At 37.3% G+C, this 16,878-nt stretch overlaps 4 protein-coding genes across 4 annotated transcripts; 2 read left to right on the forward strand and 2 right to left on the reverse strand.

Annotated features, from left to right (window-relative positions):
- Nucleotides 1-1,019: 1,019 nt before the first annotated feature.
- Nucleotides 1,020-3,933, reverse strand: LOC141820032 (protein IQ-DOMAIN 32-like; the record flags this gene model as incomplete). The annotated part of the gene is given in 6 exon segments (XM_074707312.1): nt 1,020-1,546; nt 1,631-1,811; nt 1,921-1,995; nt 2,615-2,809; nt 2,889-3,212; nt 3,778-3,933. Coding segments are annotated over 6 exon segments (1,395 nt in total), but the record flags the coding sequence as incomplete, so codon positions are not given.
- Nucleotides 3,934-5,836: 1,903 nt separating this feature from the next.
- Nucleotides 5,837-9,614, reverse strand: LOC141819954 (putative ribosome-binding factor A, chloroplastic). Its single transcript, XM_074707218.1, has 4 exons — nt 9,215-9,614; nt 8,945-9,118; nt 6,689-6,868; nt 5,837-6,261 (listed from the first exon to the last, which is right to left on the reverse strand). Exons 1-3 carry the CDS (start codon nt 9,596-9,598, stop codon nt 6,725-6,727), a joined length of 702 nt encoding a protein of 233 aa, XP_074563319.1. The 5' UTR covers nt 9,599-9,614; the 3' UTR covers nt 5,837-6,261; nt 6,689-6,724.
- Nucleotides 9,615-10,958: 1,344 nt separating this feature from the next.
- Nucleotides 10,959-13,096, forward strand: LOC141819955 (ubiquitin-conjugating enzyme E2 variant 1C-like). Its single transcript, XM_074707219.1, has 4 exons — nt 10,959-11,129; nt 12,343-12,482; nt 12,568-12,693; nt 12,791-13,096. The coding sequence occupies exons 1-4, from the start codon at nt 11,093-11,095 to the stop codon at nt 12,929-12,931; spliced, it is 444 nt and encodes a 147-aa protein (XP_074563320.1). The 5' UTR covers nt 10,959-11,092; the 3' UTR covers nt 12,932-13,096.
- A 2,362-nt stretch (nt 13,097-15,458) lies between these two features.
- On the forward strand, nt 15,459-15,953 carry LOC141820077 (indole-3-acetic acid-induced protein ARG7-like). Its single transcript, XM_074707361.1, has one exon. The coding sequence runs from the start codon at nt 15,465-15,467 to the stop codon at nt 15,945-15,947; it is 483 nt and encodes a 160-aa protein (XP_074563462.1). The 5' UTR covers nt 15,459-15,464; the 3' UTR covers nt 15,948-15,953.
- Nucleotides 15,954-16,878: the final 925 nt, after the last annotated feature.

The raw sequence follows: 16,878 nt of genomic DNA on the forward strand, positions 1-16,878 counted from the left end.
TATTGAAATCTTCATTGACATATCTCTATATGTATAAAATCATATGAAGTCTTATGATAGGTCACTCTCAATGAACTAGTTACCTTTAATTAACATCCACGTTTAACTCTCAATATCCAATGTCTCCAGCCAGCAAGATCATCTGCTTGGTAAACCAAGGAGTTTAAAATGTGCTAGTCTTAACAGAATCGATGACGTCTGTACTCATCAATTCCTCAACTAAGGATAATTTTAATACATTCATAATTGCGCATGTAAAGATGCTCACTAGTTGTGATCCAATCATAAATTCTCTCATGCTATGAATCATATTATGGGCATCGTATTCAACAGACATTCAATAAATGAGTTTAAGATCATCATGGGGAAATCAAACACATAGAAAATGTGCACTCAAATAGTGAATTATTATTTATCCAATAAATAGTACTACCATAAGGCGATTGATTTCGGACACCTCTCAAATATAGCACGACTCACCTCATATTGCCAACGCATGTGTCAAACCTACAACAAATGAGTTATTCCTCGTTCCTTTAATTGAAAAAAAAGCAAAACCTAGAAGAATTACTTAACCGACTTTATTAATGGATCTTATTAATTAAAAGACTCTAAAGGAAAGGAGCTCGGTAGACCTTAGAATGCCACTCATCATAGGCCCTATTAGACTTAAATTTTATAGCCAAGTTTCAACTCATATGGTTATTAGTTTTATTTTCCTTGTATCAATAATTCATGACCAATAATACAGTATGTTCTACTTCATGGCTTTGCCCCCTTTTATAGCCTTACAACAGGCCTGAAACTACTGAGCCCCAACCTCACAATATAGCCTTATGATAAATCGGAAACACCGATCCTTAAGCTCACGACCTAATCTTACTATAGGCATGGAGTACTGAGCCCTGAGCTCACGACCTAATCTTATGACAGGCCTAGAGCACCATCCTGAGCATTGAGCCCCAATCAGCAGTGCCACACTCTGATGTTGCAGTTTGAAGCATAGAATCATACATAACCGATGTTTTAGCTGAAACTGCTTCATTGTTATCTGTAAAAGGACTTGTGTGAATGTTCTGGTTCTCTGATTTTGATTTTGATGAAGCATTTTGATAAGCAGAACTAACAGATCGACCAACAGCTGACTTTGAACTCAACTCTTCGAGCTTTGACTGAGCTGCAACAAATGCTGGATTGCATGGTTTTCTTGAACTAACAGCAATTTTCTTCCCGCCATTCTCCAGCATTTCAGAGGATGCCTTTTCAGTATCATGGTTGAAACAGTCTTTCCTAACAGGTGATTTTTCACCTGTTAATCCAGAATTTTTATTTGGCTGCACTTGTTTGGTATCATCTATGCAATCCAACCTCTCATCATTAACAACCTTAGGTGCAGCATAGTCTTGAGCAGTAGTATCCAAAATATCATTTCCAGGTTGCAATTTTTCTGCCTCACCAAAATTGAATGAATTATATTGTGAAGTTACAGAAGTCTGACATTGAAAGCCATCAGTGTCTCCAATCATTAAATAGTGTTCATCATCATCTGCCATCATCAATTTGGTTGGAGGCAACACTAGTTCAGACAAAACTGACAAAGCTGCATTAGAAATTGTATTTTTTGGTATACCTTCTGCGACATTAGTTTTCCCTTCTAGCACCTGATGGCCAATGCCGAAGCTTTTCACAGGTTGTTGGTCTACTGATGAAGTTATAGCCGTCCATCTCTTCAACCACTTCCAAACTGAATCAGACTCTGATGGATCACATTTTATGCGGATTGTTTTCTTCCTTGTTGTAGTCTCCAAAAGCTTCAAGAATTAAAAGATGCAAGTCATTTATAGAAGATTGGACTAAGAAATGTACCCATCATATGAAGAAGTGAATAAAAAACCACAAACAAAAAAAAATAACCATTACCTGATGAGCAAGGCCATTAGTAAGTAATTTATTGATTGCTGATCTGCCTGGTTTATTGAAAGAATCTCCCTTCCCCTAAGATACATCAGCATGACGAGATTATTCCAATTAAAGCTCAAAGAAAGAGTTTGTTGTTACAACATATTAGCAACAATTCCAGCCTTTATGAACTACATTATGGTGTTAGGAAAAGGAACATTTATCACAGACAGCTATTGCTCAGTTGACAATGCAAGGACAGACAAAGTTCACAAGAAATAGACAACACTAAAGCATTGTGCAACATTGAAGGGCCATGTGTTCAAAGACAACACTAAAGCATCGTACAACATTGAAAGGCCATGTGTTCAAACCAAATTTTATCTTGCTATTGAGCTCTAAGTAAGAAAATAGCCATAGGAATATTCAGGCCATTTTAAAGATATGTTAGTTATGCACTTACACTAGGTAGAAGTTTCTTTAGTTTCATGGAGAATTAACTAATGAAACCCCAAGGACTTCTGTTGCCTAAGCATTTTTGAGTTAAAAGAGACATGCCAAGCTACATACTAAGGCAATAATTGTTCTCATCAAATTGAGAAATGAAATCAACATGCACAAAATTTACAAGTATTTGAAGCATTTTGGTTGTTCCAGTATCCATCAAGATTTCACTACATAGTAACATCAATAAAACTTGATATCTGATACCTACCAGGAACTTCCTAGTATCATTTGGCCTTGACTTCTCACATAATTGGCGAGTATGACGAGCCCTTACAAGTGCTTGCATTCTGATGATGGCCTGGATACACAGCAAAGCTCCAATAGCTTGCCTCCTCACCAGGTATCCACGTACAATTGCTTGCAACTTGACAATGCATTTGAGTTTGTGTACCTCTTCCCTGGCCTAAATTTATCGTGAAAATTAAGAGAAGCTAGATGTAATTTCTAGAATATTGTAGGCTCAGAAATAAGTAAGGATGTACCAAATTTCCCCTTATAACCGCCTGAAATATAATTGCAATAGATTCACTGAGAGCTGGACCAACTGGAGATGTACTTCCACTAGAAAGGGGTAGAGGTGCTTCTGTATTTGATATCTCTGATGGTAATAGAGAAGTTTTAATTGGCTTTTCTTGTTCCTGGACTACTTCTGGGAAAGGAGGTTGGAGGTTAGCCGTAGGAAGTTCTTGACTTTCCTTACTGGAGCAAACAGATATAGGTTCTGAGATCACTGTGTTGCTTAGAACACGATGCTTAGATGATCTCCTTCGGAAACTCCACCTACGATTGTCTGATGAAGTTGTAGCCTGCCAAGAATCATTAGCTTGTAATTGGGATTTGAAACAACAATGACAAAGAGAACTTCAAGGTCAACACAATTATATAACACGAAAGTCCCAACAACTAACCAGGTCCACCATGCAAGTATAAATGTCCAATTCATCAGGTTTAAGACCGCTTAAAGATATATTAAGACAGGTATACCAGAATTTTAATAGCACACGCAGTTGAAGGGACGAGATTAATGGAATAAGGATCACTCTAACTAAAAAACAGTCTATTTTCTAGAAGCCGCTAATTAAGTAGCCAATTTTCCAAAATGGCCACAGAGCATGCACAAGTAAGAATCAAAATGCAATCTGAAAAAGAAAAACAGAAACATGAACGGAATGACCTAAAATGCAGGTCAATAATGACCAATTCGGTCTGAAAATGGTATTTGCGAGATCCAGTGCAACGGATCTGATCCAAGACGTCAGCTTCCCGCAAGAACCCCTACGAACCAACACTCCTCCCACCCTCAACTCCAACAATACGGATCGGAGACCCCCAATCACAATCGAAGGTGTTATAAACCAACGCGAAGTTTACCTCTTCCGGCAAGAGATCGTCATTGTCGACGGCGTCAGCGCCGCCTCCACCACAACCCATGATCTTCAAGCACGAGCTCGCCGGCCTCCCCATCGCTTCCGCCTTTTACCTCCAGCTCCTCCTCCGAACGATGCGGCGCTTCTACTCGCGCTTGGTCTCGCACAGCGAGAGAGTTCGGTCGCAGCAAAAGCAGCTGCTTCTGACTAAATTAACTCGATGGGTTTTAATTTAAAATCCGCCGGAAACCGCCGCATCCAATCCGATTAAATCCCGCAGCTGGCGTCCGCTTTGGTTCACCTAATTTCCGCAACCCAATAATTTCTCCGCCCGCTTTAGTTCACCCAATGCGTGGGACCCACGAGTTGGTACATCGGGTTCACGTGGTGGTGCAGATTGGGTAAGGACCCGCGACCATCGAACTGTGAAGGTACCGGGCGGTAAACACACCTGAGAGTGGCGCTCCTCTACAGTACGGCCGTTGGGAGTCTCGGGACTTGAAGCTGAGGCCCTGATTAACTGATGAAGACGTAAGATACCGCGGCGGCCCGGATAACGGAGGACTCGGACCGAGTTACTTAGTTGTCTGTGCCGGTTTGCCGTTCCGACAAACTGTTATTATAATTATATATACCGTAATGCACAGATAGGAGATAATCGTAGATTACTCCATGCAACATGACGGCCCACTAGCAATGCTTGATGGACCCTACGGTCCTGCTGCTGACGCAACCTCGACTATTATTACGAATTTAGATTGTGTTTATTTTAGTTTATTTTAAGAATTTACCTGCTTGACTAAATCACAGCCAATGAGGAACTGCTTATTTGTCAGCAGAAAAAATTGTTACTCCTGTCCCAACAGGGATTAAAAATGATTTCCCCTGCACGTAACAATTTCCCTTGGAAGTTTTTTGAGATGAATTGTGGTTTTGAGGGGTCGTATCCTTGAGAAGATAGTCGACAAGAACCATAATTGTTTAATGATTTCATGGTGTGTGGGATTGGGTGGGGAAGGCAGTGGTGACAGCCTCAGCCATGTTGCTTGGGGCAGAAAAAGAGTAAAGTGGCATGAGACGAGGACAAGAAGCATCTCATGTTTCATATATGCAAAACCGAATGGGATGGCTCAATATGTTTCATGCTTGGGTCTGCTATTTAATCAGCTCAGGCACTAAATCATTGAATCACTTTACTCAGGTGATCGAAGTCTCACGGTAAAGTTATCCAAAAATAGAAACAGCCTTTTGTTTGGTCTTAAACACATAATCTACTCATAAAATATGATAAAAATAAATAAAAATGATAAAAGTGCTTGTTACACATCTGAACCTCAATTGAGAACATGGCTAGGTGAGGTTAAGCGGAAAAAGAATGCAGTAGAATTGAGGTTTAGGTGGGTTTGAGCTCATGCAAATTGGAAACTACAAGCACCCTAGTTAAACCAACCGCAATCCCTGATGGTTTATCAATTTAACCTGAACAAGACTCCCCACCACCATTGAGTGAACCTCATTTAATTTACAGGAATGTAGATTTGTGCTTACCTTCATTAGCATTTATCAGTCCTCTGTTCCTTGATGGGGAAGTTCCTGGTTCATACAAAAATGTCAACAGTAGCATTTCATGTGCATTTAATAAGTGTCTGGTGATAATATAACATTTTAAATGTATCAGTTCGAATCTGGTAGGCTAAGACAAAGACTGAAATAGAGAACTCATGCCAGGCTTGCAAACACAAGCATATGATTGCATGCAGAAATCACAGTCTCTCGGACTGTGCAGAGAAGTCATTTAATGTGCAGAATGTCACGGAAATGGTGTGTTTCTTACCAACAACGATAGTGTAAAGCCAACAAAAAATGTATATAAGAGACAATAGTGACAACCGCGCTAAAGAATATGCTGAAATAAATATGCTGCTGCCTTGAACAATAACTTATGACAGAATAGCAAACACAAATATATGATTCCATAAGTCATACAGACAAATAACAAATAGTGAGGAATCTTAATTGAGATTTCTATTTGTAAAGATAGATAGAACAAGTCAATACAGATTGAGATTGATTAATTGCCGATGAGATGGATTTTTTTTTTCATATTACAAAGAAATATTTAGTTATGGGTATGAAATATCCTAGACATTAAGTAAAGTTGTAGATGTAAAGCCCAATGAATCCACACTGCAAAACTGCAACACGCTCACTTTCGTAGTTCAGACAAAGTAGTTGGTACCTGAAGCGCAAAGAATCTCCATTTCCCATGCTGCTCTGTCAGTAAGTTATAGTGCAATGCCAGAATGAAAATCCAAGTAGCTGACCTACTCGGGGATGATGATAATGAAATCAAGTAGTTCATTTTTTTTTCCCCATTTTTGTGGTTGGAGTTTCACAATCAATAGATCTATCATGAAATTACAAGTTACAAATGTACAAGTAGTCACTAGAGAACATGTTCCATCCTGACACATTTGGTTGGCATCGTCTGCAACAATTAAATGCTCTGGTTTAGAAAGTTGTTGAGAGAAAGTAATCGGATTAGCACTTATATAAATGAGTTAACATCCATGCAAGATACCGATTTCCCTGTTCTTTTTTGTCATGGTGGAAAAATAATTATTAAGGTAGAAAACTGAGCCACGATCAATTTTATAACTAGTAATCCGACCTCATGAATATAATTTGAAAGAGGAAGTGAGAGAAGCAAACCAAAGACAAATGACAGTTGCTATCAAATCATGCTCGCTAAGTTTAAAAGTGAGTGCACAAAATAATTTGAACAAATAGTATCTGAAAGACTAAAACACTAACTAGAAATCAGGAGCTTGTAGACAAATTTAACTCGTTAGGAAGGTTGTACAGTGACCTTTCATATTTTCTTTATTTCTTTTGGGAAGATCTTAAGAACTTACCATGCAGATTAGATACCACAGCCTCAACAATTTGTTTTAATTTACATAAATGATGTCTTCGTCTTCATTATCCATATCACCTTCTCCATCTTCTTCAGAAGAATTTGGAGGTTCAAGCTGTTTGACATCTTGATCTCTGGTGTTCTTCTCTTCCTTTAACCTGTCCAATATGGCTATCACCTACGGGAGAAAGTTTAATCAATTCCAGGCTGAACTAATTCGTTTGTATGGTTGAGGTGTTATTATGAAAAAACACATTAGTACAAGAATTTTTAGGGCATATTTACTTTTGCAATAAATGAAGAAAAGAAAGCCATCACATTTTGTGCTAAATTTATGTTCCTTCTCTCCAAGTCCAATACAGGTGATGAGGCATTTCCCCATCCAAGAAGATAAACGCATGTTGTCTACTGACACTTATGAATGTGATAACTAATCTTACAGAACAACAGAAACACGAAGCATACGGCAGATACAGTACTTGAGAATCAATCGCAGTATTTCAGCTAGGCAAAGAAGTAATTCCTAAAGCAATCTTCATCTCAAATAATTATGAGCCATACAAATTCAATAGGTCAAGAAAGAATATGACTCAACAACATGTAAATAATGTTACTAACATTATGATTTCATTCTAGAGTCCAATAACTAAAAAAGGCAACGAGGAATTCACAAATTTAAGTTCACAATAGACAAAATATAAAACATTTAAACTGGCACAGAGGGGGTCTAAAATCAAACCAGAAGGAAATTTGAAATTCAGTGCCATCCAATATATATTTTGAAGTTAAAAAGGTCTGTCACACACAATGATCATTTTGACTGAAGGTTCTTCCAGATTGAGGGGCAAACAAGATAAATGCACTAAGGCCTGGAAGGAATAATGATAGTGATGAAAACCATACTGAACATAGCAAGAGTATTGTTTAAATTATGATATTTCAAAAGTACACTTTATAAAGATGTCTTACTAGTTTAACCTATATTATTTCTTTTACCTACTAATAGTTTGTTTAGTTTCTTAGCTATTGATCTATAGATTTCTCTATCTCCAGTTAAAGAATAACCACAATTATATATCTTATCAATTTAAAGTTTCTATGAGTTGTTAAATTGCGACATGTGAGATTTAGGTATAACAAAAGATGAATTTTCATGCTATGACTATAGATCAATATGTGATTTAATATTTGACTAATTGCATGAGGAAGATTTTATGAGATATGTATTGTATGATTGATCAGCCATCTTAGGCATCCAGGATGTGCTAGTAATATCATATCTAGGAAAAGGTTCAAACTTAGTAGGATACAAGCTACCAAAAAGTCATACTTGGACTCCCCATCTATGAACCCCAGGCTCATCAAAACTGAAGACCAGTTACCAACAGTGACATTCAGAGTGAACAGTGACACTCACATTGACAACTTGTAAATTTTAATGAAATAAAGTGTTGGAACCTAGATCCATACCACGTTGCAGTCCGGTACTCTTATCCAAATAACAAAGGCAATCAGAGTATGAGTTCAAACATTACTGTGCAGACTGATTGATATTTTTCAAGGAATAGGACATCAACCATCATGGTGCCTGAGATGTTATCTTATATTCTACCAGCACAGCTTGAAAACCTTTATTCAGAAACACTTCATTTGGATACAAAAATACCAAGGTTTGATCCTCTTCATCGTGTGTACAGATTGATCTTTGAGTATGCTTCTTATACATATAATTACATCCAGAAATAATGATTTTTGAAGTAAAAGCCAAGTTATACACAATTAGCAATGGTGCATAATCTTCTTCAGAGTGGTAGCAAACATAGTGTTAAACAGATAACAGAGTAGCAGATAGACATAATCACTTGTTAGTCTACTTTTTAACATGAATTGGTCCCAATATCCATGGAGCTAGGCATTGCTCTTTTACTTCTGTTCAACTCTTTCAACATCATTTACAAACTAATCAAGGGCATTGACCAAAGATGGATAGAAGTAACACGTTAAAGAAACTAATGATAAACCATTGAATTAAAAGTCAACTCTCAATCAAGAACTATCTTGCATAAAATGCATGCGACACAAGCATAACACATCAAAATATTGTTAAAAGTTTTATCTGCCAATTTTATTTTCTCTGACATGATATGTTCATCTGTTAGCTCTTTATCAATTTGCCAATATTTACATCAGCTAACCTAAACGCAGACATGGAAAACAATGAGGTGGTCACAATGTGACGAGATAATAAGCTTACTCTGCTTCCTCTTTCTAGCGACTCATCTTCAATGAAACGTATTTCAGGAGTTAGGCGCAACTTCATCCGCCTCCCCAGTTCACTACGCACATACTTGACCTTCGACTTCAGTCCAGCAATAGCAACCTCTTTTCCTCGATCATCACCAAAGACAGACACATACACCTTAACAACCTAAAAACTTAATGTTGAAATAGATTTAGCCTAATAAACATCACAATTCCCAAAACCAAAAAATTAGTATTCGCACCGTCAAAACAGATGAATCACCTGGAGATCGCTGGAGACCTCGACGCCGCTAATGGTGGTGAGGGAGGAGAGGTACCGGTCGGCGCCGAGGGAGGCTTCCGGGAGGACGGCATACTGGAGAACCTTGTCGGTGATCAGCATATCCGACAGCTCCCTCTGGATCTGCTTGGCCACCATCTTGACCCGACGCTGGTTCGCCATGCACCGGACCCTCCAGCCTCGTCCTCCCCCGATCTCCGCCATGAGCTTAGGGTTCGTCTTGGTCCGTGAAGGGGGACAGAGGGCGTAGCCGGAGACATTACTGGAGGCGGCGGAGAGCAAAGCCACGGAGAGGGTTAGAGGAGACGGGGGCAACCGGCTCATGGTATTTGTCGTGCTTCTCCAAGGAGCAGATAAGCGGGTCATGGACAGGCGAAGAAGAATCGGGATTTGGATGCGGACGCCTGATTATTTAAAATCCCCTTCAAAACTTACAAATCTAATTTATTTGATTAATTTATTTTTATTTTTTTAATAATTCAATTATTCAAATGTCCAAATTTCATTATATTAATTTTAAAAATATATAATTTAAATCTGAAGTATAGCGTGATTCAATTTAAATCTTTAGAATATTCGTTGATTCAATTTTACCTCAACGTGATTTTTTTTTCTTTTCAAAATATCCTCCTCTAAACTCATTTAAAATTTTGAATTTCTTATGCACAAGCTAATTTTATAATCATCTTGCATCTTGAACAAGTTGGATTATAAATTAGCTTACCATTGACGACAATGAGTCATTTATTATACTCATTTTTATTTATTATATTCATCCTTATTCTTATCCTCATTATCATTCTTATCCCATTAGATATTTAATTTCTATCTTCTTCTTAAAAAAAAAAAAAAAAAGAATTTGTCATCCCAGTAATCTCATACGATCGATCTCACGAATATATGTGAAGAGATGTGAGGATCACCTAATATTTCTTTTAGGTAACAGTTGGCCATGACAGTTAATTTATATTTCTCTTTATGTCAATTGAAAGATTGAATATTTATATTCTATCCAAATATCTTATTACCACTTATAATTATGGTAATAATTATATATATTTTAAAAAAATTAAATTATTTCGATGAAATTATCAATATTTACTAAATTTTAAGAAAATAATAAAAAATAAGATAAAATGTAATAAACTAAACATCATAACATCATAAAAAAGATAATAATATATTAAAAAACAATTTATTCCAAATTAATCAGGTATTTGGATAGGATACGAGTAAGATTTTATCAAACTATATTCAAATTTAAAATTTTTCATATCTCTGATTATTTACTCGAGTTCAAATAATTTCTCCATATCTTTCTCCAGTCAAGTTAAATATCACGACTAAAATTCAAGAACTTGTAAGTTTCTAACTTTAATATATGGTAAAAAAAATATAAATAAATTTATACAATATAAGTTATTTTGTAAATCAAGCTGATATCTAAGATAACAAAGGTTAATAATTAGGGGCATTTGTTAATAATTGAAATTAAGAAGAGTAAAAGGATGATTCTAAAACTACAGAGGCATAAAAGAAAGTCAGAAAACTATAGGGTTGAAAATGATTTTTCTCCAAAAATCTACTGACTGGAGTTCATGGATGAGAAAGACCAGTTCAGATTCCGGTCTGGATGAACCGGTCTGTTTGGATCAAATGAAATGTGCACCTTTTTAAGCAAAATTTGCGGGTTCGTCTCGAACAAGACGCAAACCCCAGCTTTCCTTTTTTAAATACCACATTTTGTCGAATCAAATTGGGGTTCCCAAATTCCCTTTCCTGGTCTCCTGATCTTCGACTGCTGTCGGTGGTGGAGGGGAACGAGCTCGAGGAGGTCAGCGATCGGTGGACGTATCATCAATGACGCTCGGTAGCTCCGGTGGATCCGGCGTTGTCGGTGAGAGATTCCACCCCTGCCTTGCCCCCTTTCCTCTTCTTTCTTCCAACCTAAATTTCTATGCATCTATATGTTGAGGCGATTTTTTTCCCTTCGGGAGGGTTGAGAATATCACAAATTGATGCTCTTGCCTTTAGTAATCGCGATATAACTCGATGCAGTTCTGGATGGTAATTGATGGAGCATTACCAATTTCTAATTGTTGTTAGATTCCAATTATAGTCAGGGATGCTAGGCCGTTGGTGGCTTGTCCTCGATATGATATCGTGGTTTATGGTTAATCTTCCACGCTTCTCCATCTCTCATCTTAAATCTTTAAGATTAATTTCCACGATGACTGCACAAGGTAGGTGCGATTGAAGAACGAACATTATATTATTTTGTATGCGCAGCCTTTTGATATCAGAATCATGGTTATGATACAATTTACTTGCATTCTCCCCTTCTTCAATTTAATTTGCTCTCCACTGAACAGTATTTCGGAAGATCCCACCGGAATTTGTATCTCAAGGTTCAAATTGTTAGTAATGCTTCTGATACAAACGGGTATACTTTGAAGCCCTATTAAGCCGTTTTTTCAGCCCTTGTTTTGGTTTGTCTATATGCAAACTTATTTCAGTGATCCTGGTTGGATACGTATATACATAATTGCTATTTGTAAAATCTAAGAACCAGTTACTAAAGAGTGACATGCATTTTTCATGTGTCCATTATGATACTTGTTTGCTTAATCACTCCAACATCTTTTGTTTTACTTTTAAGCTGTTCAGTGTTCATATGCCATATCTTGGTCCTGCTCATTTGCTACTCCAGAGAATCACCTCTTCCTTGGGTTCTTGCGTTCTTTTTATAACAAATGCCAGGCAATGCGAAGGAGGTGAATAGAAATGACATTAGCTTCACTTTAGCGAATCATTGCCTATAATTTACTGCTAATCCGAGTTTGGTATCAGTGCTTTTTTTTTTTTTTGTTTATTTTAATACATCGAGACTTGTTCATTAGTTAACATCTTCTATTTTGGTATTTTCTAGTCCTTTTACCATCTAATTAAATATTCAACTGTAGAAGGATATGCTTCGGGAACTATGTCGATATTTTAATTTTCTACCAAACCATTTTATTTTCATGCATTCTGTTCATTTTTAATGAATCATTTGTATCAGGATGGCACTCCATCTGAATAGCGTTGTTTGTTATTCCATCGTTGTGCAGTTCCTCGGAACTTTAGATTGCTTGAAGAGCTCGAGAGAGGGGAAAAGGGCATAGGAGATGGGACTGTAAGTTATGGCATGGATGATGGAGATGACATTTACATGCGCTCTTGGACTGGCACAATAATTGGCCCCCTTAATGTATGAGATGGGCATTTTCTATTTCACTACATCACCAAATCTGACATTGTAGATGATCATATTTTGCACCAATACTCTCTTGCAGACAGTCCATGAAGGTCGCATCTATCAGTTGAAGTTGTTCTGTGACAAGGACTATCCCGAGAAGCCACCGAGTGTTCGGTTCCATTCGCGCATCAACATGACTTGTGTTAATCCTGACACAGGAGTGGTAATACCATGAGTGGAAGACGAGTTTAAAGATTTAAGGATAATTACTACCATTGTTTTTTGGAAACTAATGCTCGGTGTTGGTGTGATTATTCCAGGTAGATCCAAAGAAATTTTTGGTTCTGGGGAACTGGCAACGTGATTACACAATGGAGTATGTTCTAACACACCTCAAAAAAGAAATGGCAACATCACACAACCGCAGATTAGTGCAGCCTCCAGAAGGTACTTATTTCTAAAAATTTGGCTCTAGCCAAAGATTACTAATTAAGGTGAAAGTGAACTTTCATGTATCAATTATTCGGTAAACAGCAGTTTGTTTAACTCATGCTTGGGGTTAAATTTGTTGGCTCTATACATTACAAGAAAAGACTGTGTGCTAAATGACAGTGAATTGGTGTATTATCTAAGAGTATCCTATCTTTTTGGTGGTAAGCATGGAAAAGTCTGCTCCCTTGTGAATTTTTTTGTTTGAACTGGTCTTTTAGGGTATGTCTACTTAGAAGTGTCAATTGGTCTGCCGGGCCTAGGATCTCCTGACTTGGCCTGGTTTGGGCTGGTTCAAGCCTACCATGGCCATGCAGGTAGGCTGACTTAGGCATAGAGTTGTCAGCTCGCGGGCCTTGCATAGCCATTTTACATGAAACAAGTTCATGGATGAAAGAATATTAGCTATTTGAATCTGTTTAAATACCCACTTTACATGATAAATGTGCATTCAAATCCATGGGGACCTATGGATACTCAAATAGACAAAATATATGGCTATCTATGGTACTTATAGTTTTAAGTAAATTTAAACTGGGCTCAGAACCTTATTACTTGGACAATCACTATTTGAATATAACTTATCAGACATCCATTCATTTATGGTGATGTCTCTTAAAAGCATTTGACCCAACAAGCATGCTTACACTGTACTTACTAGTCTCAACGTGCTTTTGTATAAAAACACTGGTTTTTTTTAAAAAACAAAAAAAAAAAGCTAAAATAGAAAGAATTCATGATAGCTTTTAGTGCCTTTGTGTGTCTTTGGTTAAGGGTTCATCTTCTATTTGGACCCAGCATGACCCAAAATGTTTAGGCCCATATTTGCACATGTTGGCCTTTCTTAATGTTGCAAACTTCTTAAGCATTCTTTGTGGTGGTGTTTGGTTTATAGGATACAGTAAATTAAGGATTTTTTTTCTTTGCTTTCATGGTATGGAATTTAATGATTCATTTTTATTTCTGTGTTTAATTTCAATGAATGTTGTAAAAAATAGATATGACATAGTCTCAATAATGAAATATTACTGCAAGTAATATTTTTGTCAACCTCACTTTATTCTCTTGGTGTACCCAATCCATTCAACTCAAAGGCAAGCAAATGGTTAAGTCAAACAATTTGAATCTATAGAAAATTATTGGAAGACTTTCAATCAACCCAAAGGCAAACAAATGATTAAGTCATATTAGTTTTTTATTTGTTCATCATACATATCAATTATTGAAAAAACAATTAAATCTAAAATGATGTAGGCTTATCAACTCACTGTGAGATGACTTTACCCCCATATAATTCCTTGTTTTCTGATTAATATTTTGCTCGCCAATTTCAAGTGGTAATTAATCATTTGTCTATGCCTTGTCTCCTCACAAAATATTTCACTGGGGAACAAGATAAAGAAAGTGGAATATTTAATTACAATGCACAAATGAAAATTCTGATGCTAGTCCACAAAGGAAGTAATTAATTAATAAAAAATGATAGACTGATTTATTTTATTTGTACTGAATATGATAATAACAGTGCAGCAAAATGTCCAATCACTTGAAAATATTAGGTTACAGAAAGAATCTGCAAGCCTTGGCAGGGTATGGAAGCACAAGCACTTTCTTGGCATTTACTCATAAAAAAATATTAACTGAAGTGCAGAAAAGTCGATGATTTGATAAAGTTCAAAGAGATATAGAGAGCACCTATAATCTGTATACAGAACACCTATGATCCGTGCCTGATTAGCTATCTGAATACATTTAAATATCCACTAATTGGCTATTTGAATCAGATTAAATAGTCTAAATACCCATAAATATTCAATTATTGGGCATCTGTATATATAAATTATATGACGTGATTTGTTAGATATATATTAAGGCATAGTGAATGCTTTTTATTGACTTCTAGCTGCTGAATTCAATACATGATAAATTATATAATCCGAGCTCAAATTTCTCCAACATGTGTTTTCCCATGTTTCATGAATCAGTGGGCAGCTCCAAAACCACTGGCTCCTTGTCTCCATTTCTTTTGCACAAGAAGTAATTTGTGAATAAAATTAGCTTTGCTTTTAGTAGAAACTTAAGACCTAGAGTAGTATTATCGTAATGATGATTCAATCACTATGTTAACTTGTGATGCTTCTAATTGTGCTAACTTATTATTATGATTTGATTGAAGGGTTGTTTGTTGCACCTGCTATTCAATACCAATGCACACTTTTATTAGCTTATTTGTTCTTCAATATTAAGTAGGGAACAGTTAAACTTTTATTGTGAGAATTATCTGATATTTGATATGATGCTGAGATCGGTAAAACTGTCTTTTTTTCTTTTAACACTCTTTAAATTAATTAATCTGATAATCCTCCTAATTCATTCTCGTAAGGTCATCTTTATAAAGGACCCCTTTTCCCTTTTCGTCTGTCACCCTTTTGCTCTCAAACAGAGCGACACTTGTTTACGATTAAGGATAGAGAATTTGCTAATTAAGAAAAAATTAGGAGGGGTATGGGAAAATGTAGCAAGCTCTGCCCGGTGGTTCGCCTCCGGCAGATGCTGCGCCGGTGGCAGCTGCGGGCGGCGACGGCGGTAGACGTGCCGGCTGGGCACGTTGCAGTGTGCGTGGGGAGGAGCTCCCGGCGGTTCGTCGTCCGCGCGACGAGCCTCAACCACCCGGTCTTCCGGCAGCTGCTTCGGCAGGCGGAGGAGGAGTACGGCTCTCCCTCCAGCGGCCGCCCAGGTCCGCTCTCGCTCCCCTGCGACGAGGTCCTCTTTGAACGCCTTCTCCACCTCATATCCACCACCTCCTCCTCCTCTTTCCGCTTCGCCAACTGCGACATCAACGAATTGGCGAAACTCTGCTCCGCCGCCGCAACTCCCCCTTCCTCTGATTCCTCTCGCTGCTGCGGCGTCGGCCGGTGGCTACCTTCGGCTGACGTTCTGCCGCTCCTCCACCCACACTGCTTCGCCGTGAACCACGCCTTCTGGTGAAGCGCCTCAATTAGCTTATTTCAGCTCCAATTAGCTTCCATCTACATATCGAAGTTGAGTGAAGAAAACAAAGTATCACTCCTTCCAAGTCACCGAGTTATATAGCTGTTTCTCCGCATCGTTGAGTTTGCAAAATTTTTTCATGTATTTTTTCTTCTTCTGTTTTTATTCTTTTAGTGAGTTATAAAATAATTAATATTTAAGAGTAGAGAAGATGGACTTTGTTTACTTGGTGCTAAATTCGATATTTTTTCTTTTACTAGATATAAAATTAGGAAAAGGATGAATTTCTAGTCCATCTTTAGATTGAATTTTGCTAGATTTTTTATTCTCACCTAAAATTGGATGGAAGAACCTTCTCTTCTATCATGAGTACATCCTTCGCCTATTGCAACGAGCCCAATGCTAAGTTCACGGCTAGCTTGTCATCTTGCAGTGGCCGCTTTGTCGTGAGCTCGCAGCTTGCTCGCAAGCCCAACGACCACTTCACTGGGAGGTCATGGTTGACCAAGTTTACTAGCTATCATTTCTTTCTTTCATTTTTTTTTTTCATTGGAACTTTTCTTTTCCTTGCTCTTCCATAAATGGATCCTAATTCAACCTCCTACACAATAGAGTGAAGAAAAAGAGAATTTTTTTTTTAAAAAAAGAGAGAATTCACAATAATGGTCTTAACCATATTCTAAAGAGGAAATGAGAAAATAAAATAACTATAGCTCATATTTATCTATAAGAAACAATTCTAAAATAAACCCCAATCCATAAAATAAACCTTAACTCATATTTGACTCCTTCCTAATCTTGACAAACAAGAAATGGTTCAGAATTCCAATTTAGTGATCACAAGGAGAGATTAATACTTGACTTGTAGGTTCTTCTGAATTGCCAAATTACACAGATTTGTTATATCATAGGCAACAATTCCCTCTTC

This window comes from Curcuma longa, unplaced genomic scaffold (assembly GCF_044706935.1).
Source record: "Curcuma longa cultivar G26 ecotype Majalengka, Jawa Barat unplaced genomic scaffold, ITB_CL_G26_1.1 utg2646_np1212_2152390_RagTag, whole genome shotgun sequence".
Classification (NCBI taxonomy): Eukaryota; Viridiplantae; Streptophyta; class Magnoliopsida; order Zingiberales; family Zingiberaceae; genus Curcuma; species Curcuma longa.